Source organism: Anopheles stephensi, chromosome 3, assembly GCF_013141755.1.
Source record: "Anopheles stephensi strain Indian chromosome 3, UCI_ANSTEP_V1.0, whole genome shotgun sequence".
Classification (NCBI taxonomy): Eukaryota; Metazoa; Arthropoda; class Insecta; order Diptera; family Culicidae; genus Anopheles; species Anopheles stephensi.
In genome coordinates, this window is record NC_050203.1 from 83,714,120 (window position 1) to 83,734,675 (window position 20,556).

Below are 20,556 nucleotides of genomic sequence, written 5' to 3' on the forward strand. Positions count from 1 at the left end.
ACTTTTTCTGTGGCCGTATCCATTTCGTCTTTGCCGAGCTGTAAAATCGTTCGTTGGCAAACGCAATAATAGCTGCTATAATAAAGACTCTCTAAAGAGTCTGGTTGATATTTTCGTCAAATATCACCGCGAAACCGGCGGGCGAAAAGAGCGATGGGTTCGCGCGGGATTGAGTTGGGCAACAAATGAGACAATCCTTTTTTTTCAGTTGCACTTGCCCGCACCGATGAGTTAGTTGTTTGCTGTTTTACATTGCTCAGTAAAGATGGCGTCTTAAACAAAAGGGAGAGCTTTATTTTCCTTTTTGTTTTGCAAAAGATTTATTTCTGTAGTTATTTTTAAGAAACCATTTCCGTTTCCCTTTTTTTCTCTTTTTGAATGTCTCTGTCTCATCGACTGTATGTATCGGCATTACCCGTCGTTCGCTGTGTTGTGATGTGATTGAAGATTAATTTTTTTCTGGCTCAAGTGAAAACTGAGACTTTACCTAGAATAACCTCTTAAAGAGCACATTTGCTCCTCATTAATCCGCTCTTGATCAGAACGTACGTACGTTCAATAGATTGTTTGAGGGCAACGCCACATCGACAAAGCGAAAACTTTGTCATCTTCTAGTCCGTGGCCTGCGGTACATAAAGGATTAAGGATTTTCATTCGGCGCGCGTGTGTGTGTGTGTGGACCTTCACACGTATAGGCTCAACAGGTGGTTGAGCTCGGCTCGGCGGATAAAGGGAGGGTGAAAATTTGGTCCCTATTCATAGGCCCGCTCGGTTCATTCATGTCCCGGAGCGATTGTTGCTGCGCGGTATGATTGTGCATTGAATCGCGGAAAATAGGCCTCTCGCAAAACCTGGGCTCAGGGCCAATCTTGCCTTCACCCCATTTTGCTTCAGGTGTGCCTGGCGTGAGGTTTGGGAGTGTTTTGGCGCGACGTGTAAATATGTACAGCCGATATTGCTATAAGCTTGTAATTTGTGTATTGTTGGTGAGCGCTTTGTAGAAATTTGCATTGTACGTTGGAGAACTGGTTTAGGCAGAGATTAGGTGTTTGATAACAGATCATCAGTTGGATTCCTGTCTTAGACGAGTTTGATGGTGTAATTAATAAGTGTTTGATATATTAGATATTCGTTTGTCTCTGTAATGTAAAAAGAGCTTTAAAATAATCATATAACATACACAGAATTTATAAAGTTAGCTTGTACTATTAAAATTCAGAATTCATTCACAACATTTAGCCGTACATCTCGTCTTCAAGACTAAAAATGATAATAACTCATTTTGGGGATATAAGACAGGATTATGATGACTCTATTGTTGACTCTCTCGGGATTTAAATCCCTACTAAGCAACCAAATCTCTCGGAGATCAACTCTCTTGGGCTTCCTTAAAGATTCTTCAAGATCCAAATTGTTGATTCATGAGCTGTACCCTGATGCAGTTACGAAAACTATTCGAAGATCCGGATCGATTCATTATTTAGATTCAACTCTTTCACTGGCTCAGTATCGATAATTAAAGCTCTGTGGTGACTAATAACTAATTTGCTGTCTGTCTGGAGTCCTTAGATTCAAATATTTATAATAACTAATGACTTATTTTCGCACAAGGTAGTTACAAAAACTATCCAAAGACTTGCGTTAGTCAATCTATTAAAAAGAGCTAACTCTCTCACGAACTCTTACTCAGTCTTCACATTCTTCTCCACTTATTCAGACGACGGAAAGCAACTCTTCCCCTTTCAAGTTCACATTTCGCCAGAAAACCATGTGTTGGTTCACCCTTTCGGCGCGTAAAATCAGGGCCATTAGGGCGATTGAACTCACCGTCTACTTGGACAGCCCGCGGAAGGACGTTTTCCCCCTGCGCACTCCGGCCCTGCTCGTTTGCGCTCGGTACTAGCTCACGACAAGGATTTGTTGTCAAACTATTTTTAACCGCGCTAATCCTGCTTAAATTATTTACCCCACTTGGACCGGATGCTGCCGAAAGACCAAACAAAAAAAAAAGACGCAGGGATTCGATCACTCGACAGCGGCGCGGGAGAATATAAAGAAGCCGCGGGTGTACGGGATGATGATGCTGCGATTTGCTCGTTGGTCGTCGAGGTCAATGCATGCATGCTCGGTACAACCACCAGTCCGAGTGTTTTTGTGCCAAGAAGCGCGGTCATTAAACAATGTTTTTCGCGTTACGGACGGTCGCTCGTTCGGTCGCAGCCCCGGACGAGTTCCGTTTCGTATTATTTTGAGTAAAATTTTGCATCATCCGTCATTTTTTTTTTTGTCCGCTGCCCTCGTCTTGTGTGTGTGTGTATGTGTGTGCCTTCTGGGTGAAGGATGGATTGTTGCGTTCGTCGGTGGCGTCGTGTCGACGGATTGATGTGGAAACATAGTCCCCGGGTGAGAAGGTTCTAAGAATAGTCTCGGGCGGGTTATCTTTTTTTTTCTTGCAACCAGACAGCAGTGGCATCTGCAACCCTCGAATGTCTGTTTTTTTTGCGGACTGCGAGTGATTATTTTCTGAGCTGCTGAGTAACACAAATGCGTTTTTGCGATGCGTCCTTGCTGTACGATTTATCAAATTAAAGTTGGGATGTGCTTAAGTCCTTGAGTAAAAAGGATATTGTTAGCTCCAAAATTCGGTGGACACTTATCTTATGACCTGAACAATTCTATATTCTAAAGATTGTCCCGCCCGATGTGGAACAATTTCTCAAACGCCATTGACCGTGACCTCTTCCAACCCATGTAAGACGGATCCGGACAACAGAATCTTGAAAGGAAACGCATCTTCTTCGCTCTGACGCACGCTTCTCGTCGAACATAAGGGGGGGAAAACTTTTTCCTCAACCTCAACTCGACTCGCCGTTGTTCGTGATAAAGAACGCAATGTGTTGTGGCTTCTGCTGCTGCTGCATGCTTGTGTAGTCGGATGATGCACAATGGGTGTAACATGACGGAATACTGTCACCCGAAACTACTTGAAAAATAACCGACCCCCGGCGGCCCATCGGTGTGGACCTGGTTATGAAGACCGCCCGAAGAGGTTAGGCACCATATCCTTCTTAAAGCTCGATCCAGGGGGGGGTTTGGCTGGGACAGTTTTCTCACCTGTAATGTTCACACTTTTCTCGGTTGGAAAATCCTTCCAGCCAGTTCCAGACGAATGCACGTGTGTGTGTGTGTGGGAAGTTACGGTCCTGTCACTATTGCTGTAGGTTGTTTGTTGTCAACAGCTGGACGACTTCAGAAGGGACGAGTTGCAGCCGAGTTTCAGCTACATCTCGTTGCCCCCTCCCCATTTCCTCCGTTGTCTCGCCATCCATCACTTCCTTCCGCTTCATCAGCAGCTGTTGGCCGGTGGTTGGTGGTTTGCAGGTGTGAAAAAGGACTCTAGCGCAACATGATGACCTCCCACCGTTTTCAAAAGCCTTCGGTGGGTGGTTTTCGGGCATGGGAAAAGGATGGCTGAAAAGGGGTTTGGTAGATGGTCATGACGGTAGTGTGATGTGGTGGGTAAATTGTTGTTTCTATCTCAGCATGAGTTTGCTGGCCCGGTAACCGGGCGGGCTGGCTGCTTTTTGGATAAATTATGAGCACCGCAACAAACTATGCTGGTAACCCCCGGTTTTTGTGTAATCAGTTTTTCGGTTTGCTTATTTGGGGTGGAATGGACAAAAGAATTACGCAAACGGGATTTAGTGCTGGGCTGAATTCCGAATCGATTGTTTCGATTTCCAGGAATTAATTGGGATTGAAAGGCTTAAAAGGGGGTATTTTTGAACCCGAGTTATCTTACAGCACAAACAAAGGGAGTAAAAGCGAATCTCGTTAAGAAGATTTTAGCCGGGTTTTTTTTTTTGCCTTTCATGCTCCCTCAAAGAAGAACTTCCTTCAATCAATATATCTTTTACCGGCAGACAGCACAACACGTTACGAAAGTCGAAAGCCGAGAGACCATCAAGACACCCTCCCCCAAGGGACCTGTTTAAAAGGGCGGGAATAGTTCACGCGCCGAGAGTTGCCATAAATTTTGCAGCAAGCAATTTTGCAGCTGGAGCGCAAAAAAACCGGCCCGCTTTAGTTTTATGCTCGATAATTTGCGACCAAGGTTTTGAGGCCGTGCGAGACTCAGAGGGTACAATATTTATGGAGCTTGTGTGTTTTTTTGGGACCCGTTGAAATAGTCGAAAATGTAGACAAATTAGCAACCAAACACGACGGCAAGCGTGGGACTCATTTTAATGATTTACTGGGAGTTTCAGCAGCATGGAAGACACATTTTAATGCAGTACGAGTAATGATCGGAGGGAGGTGTTCGTGTCTAGGTTGTTTAATCAGTGGGTTTATTGGGAAAGGAAGAGGCACCCCTGTCTAGTAACCCCTTACTGTTATTTATGATGGCATCGTTTTCCCGAGAGTGTGACTTGAAGATATAAGACGTCGAGTGATTTTTAAAGCTTCTATCACTGTGCAAGCTACGGTGAGAGACTCTCATAAAAAGAAGCTTTGTTTGGAGAGCCCTCGAGGAATTATTTGTCACGATGCTACGCGGCTCCTGTAAAGCTAATAAAGCAATTGCTTTTAATTAAGTACATTCGATAGCTCACAACTCGCAGCCGACACACTTGACAATTATTCTAGTCGAAACGCTTTAAAGTATCGCTGTTGCAATTTCAAAGTATTTGAATGGTTCGCGAAAATAGATTGCAATAAAAAAAATCCAATTCGATTTCCCATTATTCCCACACGCCGAAAACGCGTTTAGTGTTTCGGTGGAAATAGAATGCAACTGTGATCGAAATGCTTCAGGTGGACAAATGTGAAATGGAAAAAAAGTCCATCCATTACATCAAATCGGATAAATTGCATTCACGATGCGTTTTTCGGAACGAATTTTCTATACAGCAAAACCCATATGAATCGGTACCGGCATAGGAGTGAATAATCCGATTAGGATTAGATGTAAGTGCATTGAAAGCGTTAGGTGCAACTCTCATTTCAACCACGATTGGTGAAATGTAATACAATGAAGCGGTTGGGTTCGTTTTAAACAAAAAATTCTAATATTAGACAAGATTCAAGAAAAAGGGTTTAAAATATCAACCTATTATTTCACACAAAAAAACAAACTCGATTGTGACTGAACCATTCACTGTCGGAATAATCGTGCAAACCAGCTAGAAAGAGAGCTTCGCCAGACCGTAGTAACCCAGTATGTTTATATTCAATGTAAGCGTGTACAGGTGGGGCAAGAATAAATTCAATAGAACCTTTTATATTTGCTCAATTTCACGATCCATTTCGTAAAAATAGCACCCGCACAATCATTGATGCTCCCAGGATTACCAGCCGAGCCACTCACTCACCGGGAATGATTCACTTGACGTACGTACGTCGGTACGCAGTATCGATTGTACTAGTTGCGGACGAAAAGATATGAATAGCAGATTAGGTGTCCCGTATGCGTACGTCTGTTAGTCCTTGAGTAATGTGTCCTCGACTGAGACAAGCGAGAAAAGAGTTTCGAAGAAGTGAAGAAAAAAAAAATTGGAAACAGAACAAAAGCATCGTCATTTTTTTTCTTCTACTCAGCAAGCACGGCACAGCAAGATTTGACTTAGCACTAGATATGCGACAAAAAAGCACACAAAAGAGCACACAAGAGCACACACACACTGATATTGGCAAAGCAAACAAACAAACGATCGAATTGTGTATTGTATTGTTCTAGCTCTTCCCATGTGGAAACCGTTTCCGCCTTGCCGGCCTTTATGTCGTTTCGTCTTTTCCTTTGATTTTCCCTTTGTTTTGTGGTCGATTTTTTTTCTTCTGTTGTATTCCTCCCTATTTGTTCCTAATTCTTCTATTGAGAAAGGAAACAATTATCTTTTCTAAAATTTAATTCTACCGTTAAGAAGGGCAAACGGAGGTATCGCACAGACAGGGAATAACTTCATCGCTCCTTTCAGATGTATTAATTACAGCCAACTAACAACGTTCCTCCTATTGTGCTCTGTAGTGTTGGTGTGTTGGTAGTAAGCTAACATGTAGCAAGTACGCGGAACGAGCACGATCCGATCTGCCCGTGTTTGGTTTGGCCGACGTTCAGACTAGACCGACTGGGTCGTAATAGTGTTAGTAACGATAGTTATTAACCGGTTGTCCTAATTTTTCGTCCCTTTTCTCGTCTCCCCTGCCAACTCCATACCCCCTTAGCGCGAGAGTAACGTCCACGTGCCAGTGAACGAAGAGAACCCCCAACAGACAACTGCAAACGATACGGCAGTAGAGCTTGACTCGTTGACCTCTTTGCCATTCCGGCGCGCAACGGGCACAGCGGTCCGGACCGGGAAAAACGATTGCACAAACACGCAACCACGGCATCCCGGCATCGTTTCATACCGAGCGCGAGACACATACACACGAGACACCCCGGTTCAACAGCAAGATAGAGAACACAAAGCAAGGAAAACGAACGAGGAATAATCCAATACCGATCGGTAATCGGTTGTCCGGCTGTAGAGCGAGTGGAAACGAGCTAGTGGAAAACACAAGAGAGAGGGAGCGAGAGAGAGAGAGAAAAGAAAGTAGATAAATTTTCCCAAAAAAAAAAATAAAAGCTCTCCGTACCACGAGAGCCCACGCGAAACGGACCACCGGGCACAGAATTGCAGTGATCAGAGGATTTCGCTTCACCTGCGTGTTTGGCTGTGCACATCGTTCACAGTGAGGCGCACACAATCTCTCACACACACACAATTTTGCGTAATTCGGTACACATACACGCACACAGTTGAAAGGCGCGTGAAACAGCCCCCCCCCTCAAAATGTCCCGCTCGACGGCATCCAATCAGCAGCGACGGCAAAGATCAAGGTAAAGGAAGCAAATCTTTTTCTCACTACTCTCTCATATCGGTTTTGTTTTTAACCTTTTCTGTTTTTAACTCTTTCTTTTTCGTTAACATTTTTATGTTTTTTTGTTGATGTTTTTGATTGTCTTTTTAAGTGTTTCGCTACGCTTACTCTTTTAGCTCTTCTCTTCTACGTTTTTTTAAGATTTGTGTGGCACTTCATGTATGACAGGAATGCAACCCAAAAAAAACTTTAACTTTACAGCAACAGCAATTTTTTTAAGCTGCTTAATTAACCCCGTTTTAAGGACCTACTGATTAGAATCGATTAGACGATGACGGTTGGCTCGTGTTGCCGACCAATCTTAAGCGCTCTCCTTTCCAACCAGAAAGGATATCGTTTGTGCTGGAAATGGTTCAATAAGTTTTAGCCTCGCTTTCCGAGCCGATACTTCAAGAGTAAAGTCCGGAGAGTTTGAAGCGGGCATCATCAAACGAAACTGAGCTACAGCGACGAACGAAAGCTATGGAAGCGACGAACATCATTAGACGAGTTTTTCTTTCGCTTCCTGCTTGGTTGTTTGCTTGCTTGCAGTGCTGTGCTGGGGTTAAAGCTTCACAACCTCGAACGAACAGACGCGTTTTGGGGGGCAATCTTTTGTTCCACCCTTTTTTTGCATACAAACCGTGAGAGTGCTGATCAAATTTCGGCTTCATGCGGATAACAGTTTAGCCCGGTTTGTGGGAAAAACTGGGCAAGGAAAGTGATACAAAACCTCCAGGCACAGAACCCAAACGTTCGAATTGAGTCCATCCTGAAAGCAAACCCAACTACGACGACGTCGTTCCACACACACACCATTTCCACTTCACCGGATATCGATTTCGATCGAAGGCTCTTCACGGGAGTTAAACTTTCACTTTAACCTAAACCGCTCCGTGTGTCTCGTGCAGTCCACGGAGCAGTCGATCGATGCTTCGATGCTTGCGATGTTCGTTCATCCGTCCGAGGACCGCTTCCGGTTCAGCGGATAGCTTTGCGCCACCGGAACATGGGCGGGTCAAAGCACAGCAGTTCAATGGCGATGTGTGTCCTCCGTTGACGTCCACTTTTTTTGCTGGTGCGCCAAGAGCCAGTAATGGGGCAAACGTTCTACGGTAATAATATTATTGTATCATTTTTCAACTCAAACAAGCGAAAGCGCGTCGTCCGGGAGGAAATACTCTACCGCGGGCGAGCGGTTCGAGTGGCAGACACATAAAGTCCTTTTGACGTCGCTTCCTTGCGTCATCAAATTCTTCCCTTTTTTTTGCCAGTGTGCTTTTCCTTCTACTCATTTCGCCTGGCCTTTATTCCGCCGTTGCGTTTGGTGGCGATTTTCCGGCCATTTTTCTTTCGCAGCCCAACGTTGTTGTGACGCCGTACGATGCAGCTCGGTTCGATCAGCTCGCGGGTGGGTTTGGTCGGTTTGGAGAGAAACAGACACGAATGGCATTTAGTAATGAATTATAGGAATCGATGGTGAAGGTGAGAAAAGGAGAAACTGACTAGGTTTCGTTTGCTAAAGATAAATACTGACGGAGATAGGAAAAAAGTGAGCACAAACTACAGGAAGAAAAACGCATTCCAAGGTATAAGGTTAGATGAAGGAAGGCGCATATGTTATGACGGTGTTTGTTTATGGATTTTTTGCGTTAGTTCCGCAGTACCAATATGATTTCACTATGAAGGTATTCAACAAGAAAAACAAACAGTGGATATGGGCGAGAGCGAACGTGTGCTTATTTGTTTGCCTCTATCACGATAAACATGATCGATCGAAACGTGTGCTGTTGTTGCAGCTTGCTCATCTCATGCTGAAGATATCCTGCTTTTTGCCCCTTTTTTAGATATGATTATGGTTAAAAAATATTCAGCTTTTGATTAGACTAGGGATACTCTACATAAAATAGAGAATTATTAGTATTAAATTATCTCATCCATTTTCGAATTCTTCAGGGTTCAGCTAGTCAAAAATATGTAACTGATCGTCTAAACAAATACAGAAATAAAGATATTCAGCAGTATAATCATTATTATCACGTCAAAAGCTCAATAGGAGCTGAACATTTCTTTTTGGTTGCATCTAATTTAATCCTTACTAGTTTACAAAATCAAAAAATCTCTTAAGGGTGAAAACATCAAATTGCCTATATTTAGGCGTATATGACATGAGAAGACTGTGGGAGTACTAAGTCTACTAAAATCTCAAGTAATGAGCTGTGTGATGTTAGATAGAGCCATAAACTCGTCCTCACTTTCTCAACTCAACCTCTTCTCACTTTAAAATTCCACATTATCTCAAGCAAAGTTTCTTCCTCCTTCAAAGATCGATATCTCACTCGCCGTACTTAGCTAAGAACGACCTGCCACTAAGCTCCTTTCTCCGGGACGGTTTTAGCCGTCTTTTCCTGTGTGAGCTCACCACCAAAATCATGGTGATTGTGTAATCTGCTTACCGTTCCACCATCCCGTAGGTCAAAGAGTCGAGCCGGTATCACAGATCGCTAGAATTAATTGATGGGTTAGAGCTTTCCCCATATGACCCAGGACCGTCGATACTCGCGACACTCCCTCTCGATAAGAACCAGGCAACTTTATTTCTTCGCTGACTGGCGAGACTCACCTGGAATTACGAAATTAAGCTGCCAGCTCCAGCGGTTGAGTTTTATGGTTTGGTTCGCAAAGGTACGCCCAGGCGTCGCGAATCTTACCCGTTGTGCTTGTGACAAACATGACAACACACACACGCTCACGGACGAACAGACACACTGGGGGGGGTTCATACCCGGAAGATGATGTCATATGGCGTCATTTGGCGAAGGTTTTGAAACACACGCTGACTGCCAGCCCTGACTGCCGTTGCCGTTCAAATTATCATCTTTACCCGTCTTCATTATTCATACCCCAAACTGGGAAGGAACAATCCTGGGATGGGTCGCCGATCTCACCAAGGTAAGCCGTGAAAGGTTCATCTTCATCCCACGGTGTGCTCGTGCAGTGCGCTCTCCGGTGCAGCTACGATCCGCAACTCGGAACCACCATCATTTCATATCGATCGTAATTTAATATTTTCACTTCTGAAGATTGGAAAAGTTTGATGCTTGCCGTTGGTGGGAAGGCGTGTGTTTTGCCCCCTTTTGTTGTTTTCCATTTTATACTTTTCCTCCTGCAACGCACACCGGCTATCTCTAAGCGTTTCCAGAACACCGGAACTGAGGGAGGACAACACATTTCCAACAGTTTTAGTCTTTTGTTTTAGCGCAAGGTTTCTCTCGGAGTTTTTTGCTATATTACCGAGAATGGCTTTGTTTTTATACGACAATGTTTTCCCTTAGCTTCAGCCTTCCCTAACACTCGCTCAAGCCACATCCAGCCTCGCTCCAGCTTCACGTCGCTAAAGCCTTAAGTGGTTCACGCACGGAGCGGTGCGAATCGGCGGAACGTCTTAACGGCCTGGTCTGGTTCGCATCACCAAAGACCACAACGTCTGTGTGCGTGTGTGTGTGTGTTGGTAATGGAAAATTGCGCTCGTTCCCCAGGTAGCCTGTGGCGATGAAAACGCGACAATACTTTACGAGCGCACCGAGCGCATTACCACCGTGAACTCGACCAGCTCCGACGGATGGGCTACTGTCGTTTACTGCTTCCCAGCGCTGGCACCAACGGGCATTTTAATCGGTGGCACAGTGGCAACAATGCGGAATACAATTCATTGGCACCCCGGGGGTTGGAGAGTTGTGCAGATTGAACCTGAGACCTTGACAATGTGCAGAAACCGAAAGAGAGAGAGAGAGAGAGAGAGAGAGCACAGGTGGCATAAACAGTCCTAAGTGCTTCTTCAGACTCCATGTGCTTTAAGTGGCCACAGATGTAGTCAAGAATAATATTTTTATAGTTACTCCGAGCGAGTAGTAGTTGCAATGTTTCCTTGGAGAACAATAGCCCAAACAAACACTTGAAACCACCCAAATGTAGCTCCTCTTTTTTTTTGGAGCTCGAAAAAGGTTCCCGAGAGATCCTTGTGGACCTTTCTCGCCCGCCCACAAGAACAACACCAGAAACCAATCCCAATATCAATCAAAAGATTTTCAACCTCGACCGTGCAGCTGAGAGTTGTTTTTGCTCTGTCTGCCTGGTGGCCACGGGATTCTGTTATTCCGGAACACCCGATTCTGCAACATATTATGTGTTGTCCGTAAAAGCTTTGCCTAGCATCAAATTGCATACCATTTGCCGAAGGATACGTGCCGGTAGGTGCCTTTAGCCTGTTTGTGTCCTTGGATGCTATGGTGCTCGCCTCGCGGATATAGTGCCACATACCGGTGTACCCCATTAGCATGGGGAATGGGAAACGATGATGATGATGATGGTCTTAAGACGATGAGGTCGTGTCTGCACCAGCGTCATACAGCGTCATATGTTGCGCTAACGTATGGCTCCGGTAGTTTGACGCAAAACAACAACAACCGGGCCCAGGTTTCGTGCATGATAGCACTTGGAGTAGTACTTGCTTCTTACCGCGATGTCGTTCACAATCCACCACAGCGGAGCGGGCGTACCGGCGGAACTCGCATCACGATCAAGCAACGACCACGCAAATCAAAACACACTAGTCGGGCGCGTTGTGAGAGTGTGGGCTCAATTTGCATGTGGTACGGACGCTGCCGAGAAACGATAACCTTGGAATTGAGGAGCCAAGGAAGCGTTTTTTTGTGGTGTTGAAGGTAACCGAAAAATACATCAAAGGTCTACTACCAAGAAGCGTGTCTGTTTGGCGTCTCAAGTATCAAATAATGTTCCTTGAGGTTGGTGGTTGTTCATCCATTATTAAATAAAGGTACAATGTGTTGTGGGCTGTGATTTGTTCTCCCTTATAGGATGCGGGCAACAAGCGGGTTCAGGGATATAGATTCTTCGGTATCTCATATTATAAATGGAGGACTACTCATACTTCCATTTGTGGTGAAAGTCGTTGACGGTTGACAATTGAACACTTCTAACGGAGTGTTCCCACGGCAGGACCAGTGATCAAATCCCATCCAAGGACTGACTATGCAGGTACAGAGAAGATTATGTCATAGAAAGCCAGAAAATGGCAAGCTCAAATCTTTCGAGGTTGGAGTGCCAAAGAACTAGAAAAACTCTCCTAACGAGCATCCAGTTAAAAGTAGCTCAGAGCTATGGAACGCTCCGTTATCGAGTAATTCCCGTAATGCGTATTGCCTACAAATAGGCGCAAGCAAAATGATTGAAGCGAACAATATTTCCCATAAAGTGAGATTTAATGAACCTCAGACGACTTCAAAATGAGACTCAACTCTACACAACCAGAGAGCATATTTTGCTTTTATGGCTCAATTCACTCACTTGCCTGTTAACTGCTGATGGGTTCCCCCCCCCAAAATGGTAGCAATAAACATTTAAATGAGTTCTATTTTTTCTCCTTTAAATTACTTTCACTTTCATAACAACCTTACACCGACGCTGCACGGGACACAGATTTATTTTAAGCTTTTCATCAGCTTCTCACTGAAAAAAAAAAACGCAAACCAAGGGGAGAAAGAATCGCAGCTTTCTACTAGATTAAGTTGGCTCAATTTCTATGACGCATTACCATCACACGCATTGCCAGATGTTATCCGGGTTCATTTATATCTCCGGTACATATCCCTTGCAAACAAAACCTCCAAAAACTTTTGGGGCCCGTCCGAACGTACCGTAGCTGGGGTGGGTTTTGCCAGGTACTTTGTCATTTTCATCCCGCTCATCAGTGACAACGGTGAGAACATTACCTCACCGGCGCCGTTGTGAGGCTTTTTCACACTGTAAATCATTGCCGCCCTCCCATGCAGCGGCTCGGTTGGGAAAGTAAGTCATCCGGTGCTTCGGTGGGATAAAAAATGGCGCCTCATTACTTGCGGCCCTGCTGGTGGTGGAGTAAATAGTGATAAACTTATCATATCCATGCCAGTGAGGGTTACCTTTACACCTGGGAACGATCAAGACGTATCTTACACGGACGTCACACGATAATCGGTTAGAATTCGTTGATTAAGCCATTGTGTTCGGTGCCTGGAGTATTCCCCCTATTCAAAACAACTTGCTCCAGGATAATCTAGATCTTGCACGAGCTACATCCAGAAATGCCGGAAAGAATGCCAAGCCTCTTCGCCAAACTCCTTCAAGTTGATTTAGTGCGGCACAGAGCAGAAACAATAACACAGGTCCCGGGATAGGAGTTCCGTTGGAGGCTGTTTGAGTACGCGGCGCGAAACAAACTGTTCCCTGGTGGTTGGATTTCGCCACACACTCGGATTTAATCGACGAGGCGCTGAGGTTGATAGCGTTGCGGTACGTGTCTGTGGAGTAATCCACTTATTTAGAAAGATATTTCGGCACTCTAGCCGGCAAAGTTGTTTGTTGCGCTCGCTCGTGACATTCGCGCGGTATCGAAGATCTAGTAGAGGAAGTTGCGTTGGGTTTCCTCGAGTCGCTCCAAAAAGCTTCTATTCCTCGACAACTTTCAATCCCTCTCGGGAGGACGACCAGCACCAGCACTGAATCCAAATGTATACAATCAATAACAAAATGCCACACACCGAGGCGGCATAAGTCGCCGATTCGGTACGGCCGCCGGGGTTTGGTTGACGTTGTTTATCTTTCTGCCCGATTCTTTTGTGGCACGTGGAATGTCACGAACACAGAGAGACGCCTTCGAGAAGGATTAGACTAGCCAACCCGAACCCGTCCAAAACGTGCCCTCATTGACCGACCGATAATGTGGTCCAGTGGCGCACAAGCTTGGAGTACCGGAAAAGGCAACCGTTCTTTCAATCCTTCGCAGAAAGCCTCTAGAATGGGTACCGGTTCCTGGTTTGGATCTATGTTTACACTTTCGTCGCGTAAGGCGGCCCCGAGTCCGTTTTCTGTTTCCCGGGGAAACGTCCGAGAAAGCTTAATAAAAGGTAACGTTAATATAAGCACGTTACGTAGGAAACGACGCTGTTTGGCTTTGGCGGTGTTCCGGACCGGCAGCAAGACGGACACAAAAGAATCGCACTCGTTTTCTTCGATTCTGCTATAAATCGGTTTCTCCAGCCCAAAATTCCCACCGGGACACTGGGGGAAAAAACGGTAGGGTGAGCCTTTTTCACGTGGCGAGCTTTTTCGGTTTGAGGTTTCACCTCACGTAACACATTTCGTTCGTTTACTCTTCACTTTTGGCGGGGATTGGAGTCTGTGACAATGAAACGCCTCTTGTCGTCAGCGCCATCACCGGCACCGGAATCTAGCTTTTCGGGGGTGACCCAAGCTTAGGAACGCCAATCCAACCAGGTATCAACCTGGCGATGCGCCTGACCTCTCAACCACGCGCCAAATGAATGTTACATTTGGGGTCTATTTAGTTAAGGAGGCATCAGTGAGGTTAGGCGAGCCAATATCCTGTGCAGAAACCGGCACGGAGAAACACGATGGTCTCCAGCGATTAGGTCAGCTACAGCTACTCCATCTGAATCCATTTTCCAACCTGCTCGCCTAAGGCACGATGTTTGCAGGACACTCGAGGGACAACCATACAAACGAAGTGTGTCTGTGTGTGTGTGTGGTGGGGTTGTTTCATTTCCGCATTCCAGAAAATGCTCTTTTAACATTTAAACAGGTTCAACAGCAGCAATATGAAACCGTGTGGTTGATTGCTTTGCGGTTTTCGGCTTGGATATATGGTAGGTTTCGGTTCGTCAATCATTCATCGGATGGAAGTGAACCTCGTTCGTACACGAGCCCCGGGACCTTGTTGCCTTGATTAGGTTCGACCCGAGCTTCCAAAGGGGGCCGTGTACGATTATATATAACTCAATATGTATTAAGCGCTTCGTTTAACCACTTTCGATAACAAACGGGATCGTACCGGCGGCTCGTTATTCAATAACAATGGACACAATCTTCACCGGCCAAGAACACGCGTACACACACACACATTTCAATTGCAATTTATCTTCAAGAAATCGTGAGAAATCAGTGCAGCTGTGTAACCCGGGTGATTGCATGTTGCTTCGTATTATAATTATTATAATACAACGCTTTTGATAGCTGCCGCTGACTACCCACCTGGATGGGTGCTTCTGACGTCGGGTTACGGTTATGGTTGGTCCGCTAGGCATAACGCGTACGGAAAGTCAAACGTACTTTACATCACTTTTTGCTGCGCTCATTCCTTGTGAAGCTTTCTTGGAACGTTTCGCACAGTGGGTCAGGCTAGGCCAATTGGGAGGACGTTTGATTTTTAATTAATTTAGTGTTTGCCATCTCTTTGATCAGGATCTTTGCTCAGTATATTTTGAGAATTTTGAAAGCTAGATGGCTGTATCGTTAGTATTTTTGATATCCATCCTTTCACAATTTAGAAGTTTATCATTCCAACGTCAGAATATCCATAATTTTCTGCATAAGCATAATTAGAGGAACGAATAGAAAGATCTTCCCGATTTAAGAAAAAGAGGATTAAAAGGAATGTTAAGTAGCTGTCAGAGCGCTTAAAGTTTTAAGTAGCATTCTACAAATTTAGAGGTTCTGTTAACAAATTTGAAGAAAAGATTTTTTTGAAATATTGCTCTTAAAGATAATTTTTATAATTTTGTGTCAATTTTTAAGTTCAATTGGTGGTAATACTGAAGTTAAAGGGCTACATCTAATAATATTAATTTTTTAAATAAATTTTCTTATCCAATCAACGTCTTACATCCTCTCTTGACCCATTGTGAAACGGCTTCTTCAACGTTGCAACCAGCGAGCAAGAGCCTTTACCGAGAAAGGTATTCTTGGGGCGAAGAGTTTGATTTCTGTACCATACCCTGCCCGCGATCAGCCAGAAGCCTGCCGACTCGGCTTGCGTTCTATATCAGTATCTTTGAACTACGATGTAATGAAAATTTATTATCTTTATCTTGCGGGTGCTTTCCTGCTGCTCTAGCAACAGCCGCGCTGCTCTGTGTGCTTCGGAAGGCAAATTGCACTACCTTCAATCGCAGTCCCAGAACCTGCGCTTAACTCGGTGCAGCATACAAAAAAAAAAGCACGCCAACAACAACATGTGAACTGGTGGAAACATCACACCAAACTCTTCTTTGCTCACGTGAAAGGTACACGCATATACACTGTGTGTGTGTGTGTGTGCGTAATGGTAAACCTCTATCCGTGTGCGGGTTTGCTAGAGCATGGCACTCATGCCCACGTGCACTTACCACGCTTAGTGCTCGGCGGATGGTCTACCACGCGTCTTTGGGGTCTCGGGGGACGGCTTACGGAAGACACAAATCTTGATGTGCTGGTTGCCCATAAAGAAGCGATGGCGAAAACAAAAAAAGCGATCCAAAAGTGTGGTTTTCGCTGAAACCGCAACTCAACGTACGGTATTCTGCGGTGCTGATGTAATGGCAATGCACACGCCGGTGAACAAAGCGAAAAACGTTTGAGTTGGTTGAATATTGGATTTGTAAAGGAGCGAATCGATTCAACGTTGAGATTAAAAATAGAGGAAACGAACGCTAAATCGAGGGAAAAATTGGGGAAATTTAGCATGCACAAGACTTGAAGTAACTGAAAACAGGTAGAGATTGTATGGAAAGAATTTTAAACACCAACTATTAGATACACCTGCGAAGAATAATTCTCTTAGAAATTCTATCCAAACCCCAAAACAAATTCTACCTCAATCCTTTTAACTATAAGTAATGTCCCGAATATATTGTCCTCCCTCCAGTGGCCTCCATTTTTTCTTTGTCTTCCGGTTCATAAATTGCAACCGTGCAAAGGATAGGCAAGGGAATGCTTGTTACACCGAGAGCATCCCCGCTCGCTCAACAGGGCAAGGTTGTGGGTCAGATAAAATTCACCCCAATTGGATTATACTAAGTGAAGGAGCTGGTCGAGAAGATTGGCCCAGTTCGGCCCAAACCATTGTCGTCGCTAACCACATTAACTAACTCGTTTATTGTAATGCTCAGCGGTGTGTAATGCTCAGCCGAAGTACGATGCTTCCATGCTCGTTGATGTAGTTATTGTTATTAAGATCATCTCTCGGGGTCTCCGGGACACTCAATTCTTTTACTACGGCTGGAAGTCACCGTAGATAAAGATGCTTGGGGTTAAGGTACAATTCCAACCATCACATCACTGATAACGTTCTACCGGGAGATTACATACGTACGTATTCCCGGACATCCAAAAAATCTTCTTGACATTTCTTCAACGCCTTCAGCTTCCCCATCAGCAGCGTTTCAGCATTTGTGCCAAACGATGGCCAAACGTTCGCCCTGATGCGCAAAATGCAAACGATGGATGTCATAACGCTGTCGGGTGTGTTTGTGATTTTGGAGCCTGCCCTAAATGATGAGGTAATAGGCATTTACTGACGTACGGCTGACGTACGGCAGTGATATTGTGACATTCCCGCTCCTACGATGACAATGGTGACGACAGTCGACAGCCGACAGGATGCTAATGGCACCCGACTTCTTCGCAATGAACGCACGTGTCCGGGAGAGAAAAAACAAACTGTGTGTAGAAGCAAAAGTAACACGGACGCCCAAAATTAGCCAAGCACACACACACACACAGAGACAGGAGCGCCAGAACGAAGACTTATGCCGGTTGCACATCCGGTGAGCCGTATCGTATCGGACGTTTACACTCTGGCTCGGGCAAAAGTTCCCCCAAACCAGGCAAGGAACCAGGCACATTGGCAAACATTATTCTGTCTTGGCGTGCCTTTTTGTGCCTGTCAGTTCTGTGCTCGGTGCAGGCAGGATGTACAGGCAAAAGGCAGAGCCTTGGAAAAGTCACTGTCAGCGTTTGTCTCGTGGGGACTGACTGGCAAGCGATCAGAGAAGAAGTCAAGAACGAATCTCCACCCGCAGCAAATCAACGGAGCGCGCGCCGGGACAGACGGCCGTTCCATGGACCGTGAAGATCCTGACGCTGTGACCACCGGCTGACCAAATTTAGCCAGATGAATTTATTCATTCTACGGCGTGCCCATTCTCGAGCGAGCACATGTGAGCCGGGGTTGGATAAGATACGAAGCACTGCCGGAATAAATATAAATAAACAGAGCCGTTGTGGAAAAAGGCGAACCCGAAAGGCAAGGGATAATCACACAAATGAGGATGCTCGCCCTAGCGTACCGGGACAAAAAGCAGTCCCCTGCTTACGGATGTACATTTGATCATCGGATGGAAGCCATGCCCGTGCCTGGAGGAGCGTTCAGTTATGCTTGAGCTGTGGGAGTAAAATCATGACACGACACTGCTTTGAACTACATAAATAGTAATCACTAGAGGAGAAACTCAGAGCCAGGGAAGATAACACTGGGGATGGTTCTTTGGCGAGTTCTTCAAATTTCCCTGCTCTTCGGCTTCTGTTTAATGTTCCGTACTCTAGTTCTCGATCAACTGATAAATCAATACGAACTAAAAAGCTAACCAGCGAGCTTTGCAACAGTGTTGTGCTCGTGTGCGTTACCACTTCAAACGATTCTGTGGCTTGAATATCTGGCAGTGGCAAAACGATAATTTGAGCCATCGAGCCTCGCGGACCCAAACGCGAGCGCCACGCTCCTGTTGCGAATGACAGTTTCACTAATTAACTTGCTCTCCCCTTGTTTACAGTGTCCGGGTTGGTGGCTTCACCGTGCACTACATACGGTACACAATCATTATTTATGTACAATCCCGTAAACCGGTTGAGCCTGAGGTTTGGTGGTGAGCGAATCGGCCAAACTAATCTGCAACAGGGTTTGGAAGATGGGGGGCTGGTTTGCGTCAATATGATATTTATCATATTTGATGACAAACAAACCAATCGAGCGATCGTGGAAATTGAGTTACAAACTATCGGCATGTTGCTCACACCACGGTGCAGCATTTTTGCTACAAATAAACCTGCCCGGTAATTAATGTTTACCTGTGGTACCCGGTCGCCTTTACCAGCGCTGCAAAATGGTTGCAAAATAGCAATTAAATATTTTACGATAGAAATTGCTCATCCCGTGTTTTGGACTCGATTTAACCCTCACCATCGTCAACTGATAATTATCGTTTTCATCGAATCATGACGTTGCGGACGTATGTTTCTTGCAGAGTAAAAAAAAAACCGAGCACAAGTTGCTCGGTTTCCTGCTTTACGTCATTTCCATGGAAACACGTAGACCAGAGAGAACAGACGGAGCACTAGGGTAGGCACTTTCTGTGCGTCATTATGGCATCATTAACCATTTTCCAACGATACTACGCTACGCGATCATCATCGCACCATCATTAATGTCGTCTGTCTGCTTGATCATAATCAACACGGAGTTATCACTGGATCTGAAGTCGTTTTGGGAACAACAGGAAAGACAAAACACGGGAATGGGACTCGACGGAAATTTCACCCAATTTCCCATTCGTCATGGTTGACATAGTCACGGGAATGTCACAAGAAATACCACTCAACATTTTGAGTTTTTGCTCCACCGTCTTCCCGGTGGACATCGCTCCTGTCGCTATGAGTGATGAAGGTGCACGAAATGATCGATGGAAAACGGTACTTCCATAGCACAGTACGTCCAGAAGACGTCAGCAAAAACCACAACGAGACGCATTTAGGTGCTTCGATGGATGGTAGCGCCCTGCCCGGGCCGATTTTGAGTGATGGAGAGGCTTGAGTTTTAACGACAATGAACAGCACATTCCTCAGGCGAAAGCGAAACGGAAATGCAAAAAAGGACGAAGGTCATACATATGAGAGCGGTTCCATCGGCGTCCTGGTCGTTGTGGTCCGTGGCTAATAATAGCGACCGGTGACTATTTTTAGCCGGCTTCTTCTTAGCATCCTCGTCAGCATCGAATTGATACCGTGTCAGTTGTGAAGCAATGCGGTCTAGAGGATCGCTCTTGCCATCTGTGATGATTATAACTTATTCCTGGTGGAAAATGAGCCTCACTCGAAGAGCCGTGACATGGGCGTTAGTAGTGTGGTCGAATGTTTTCATGGAAAGGGAGAAGGGAGAAGCTTTCATTCGCTCGTTTCTTGAACAAGCTTTTCACCACGCCGAGATGAGGAAAAAGGAGAAGCAAAATGTTGATCAACTGAAAGAAGAAGAAAAAAATGGCGGACAAACTTGGTTACTTCGAAGCATGGAAACTGGACTAACCGGAGGTCCACAAGGGGTGAAAAAAAGGAAAATCGAAGAAGCTTACTCGTACATAGCTATTTTTAGATCCCCAAAACCCTCCAAATTCAAGTTTTTGCTGCTGGCATGCTTACATGTGGCTGATTATTTGTTTTTCTTTTCGTGTGTTTGAAAAGCATGAACTCTGGGGCTTTAAGCCGGGAAGGATATTTCGGCTTCTCGCGCAGTCTGGCCCGGCACATCACCTTTCGGAAGCTTTTTTTTCTACTTCTTCTGTAGGGTATTACTGGGAGCTTACTTTCGGTATCGATGAGCGTATGAAGTAGCGCAAAATGAAGCACTTGCCGGTATTCTCCCATCACAGCCACGGGAGTGTTACAATGTTTGTTGTGACGAGTGTGTGCCGTGTTGCTTTTGCATGGTCGTAATTTTGATTTTAAGAGGTTATAAATAGCTCGCAACGTGTTTTATTGAATTGGGATTGA

The 20,556-nt window shown here is 45.1% G+C and overlaps 1 protein-coding gene across 1 annotated transcript in view; it reads left to right on the forward strand.

Moving 5' to 3' along the window:
- The window catches only part of LOC118513778 (receptor-type tyrosine-protein phosphatase mu), an 87,108-nt gene that overhangs the window by 8,269 nt on the left and 58,283 nt on the right, over positions 1-20,556 (forward strand). The window contains exon 3 of the mRNA XM_036059956.1: positions 6,223-6,880. Within this exon, the coding sequence (XP_035915849.1) occupies positions 6,834-6,880 (47 nt within the window). The 5' untranslated portion in view covers positions 6,223-6,833. The remainder of the gene's footprint in view (positions 1-6,222; positions 6,881-20,556) is intronic.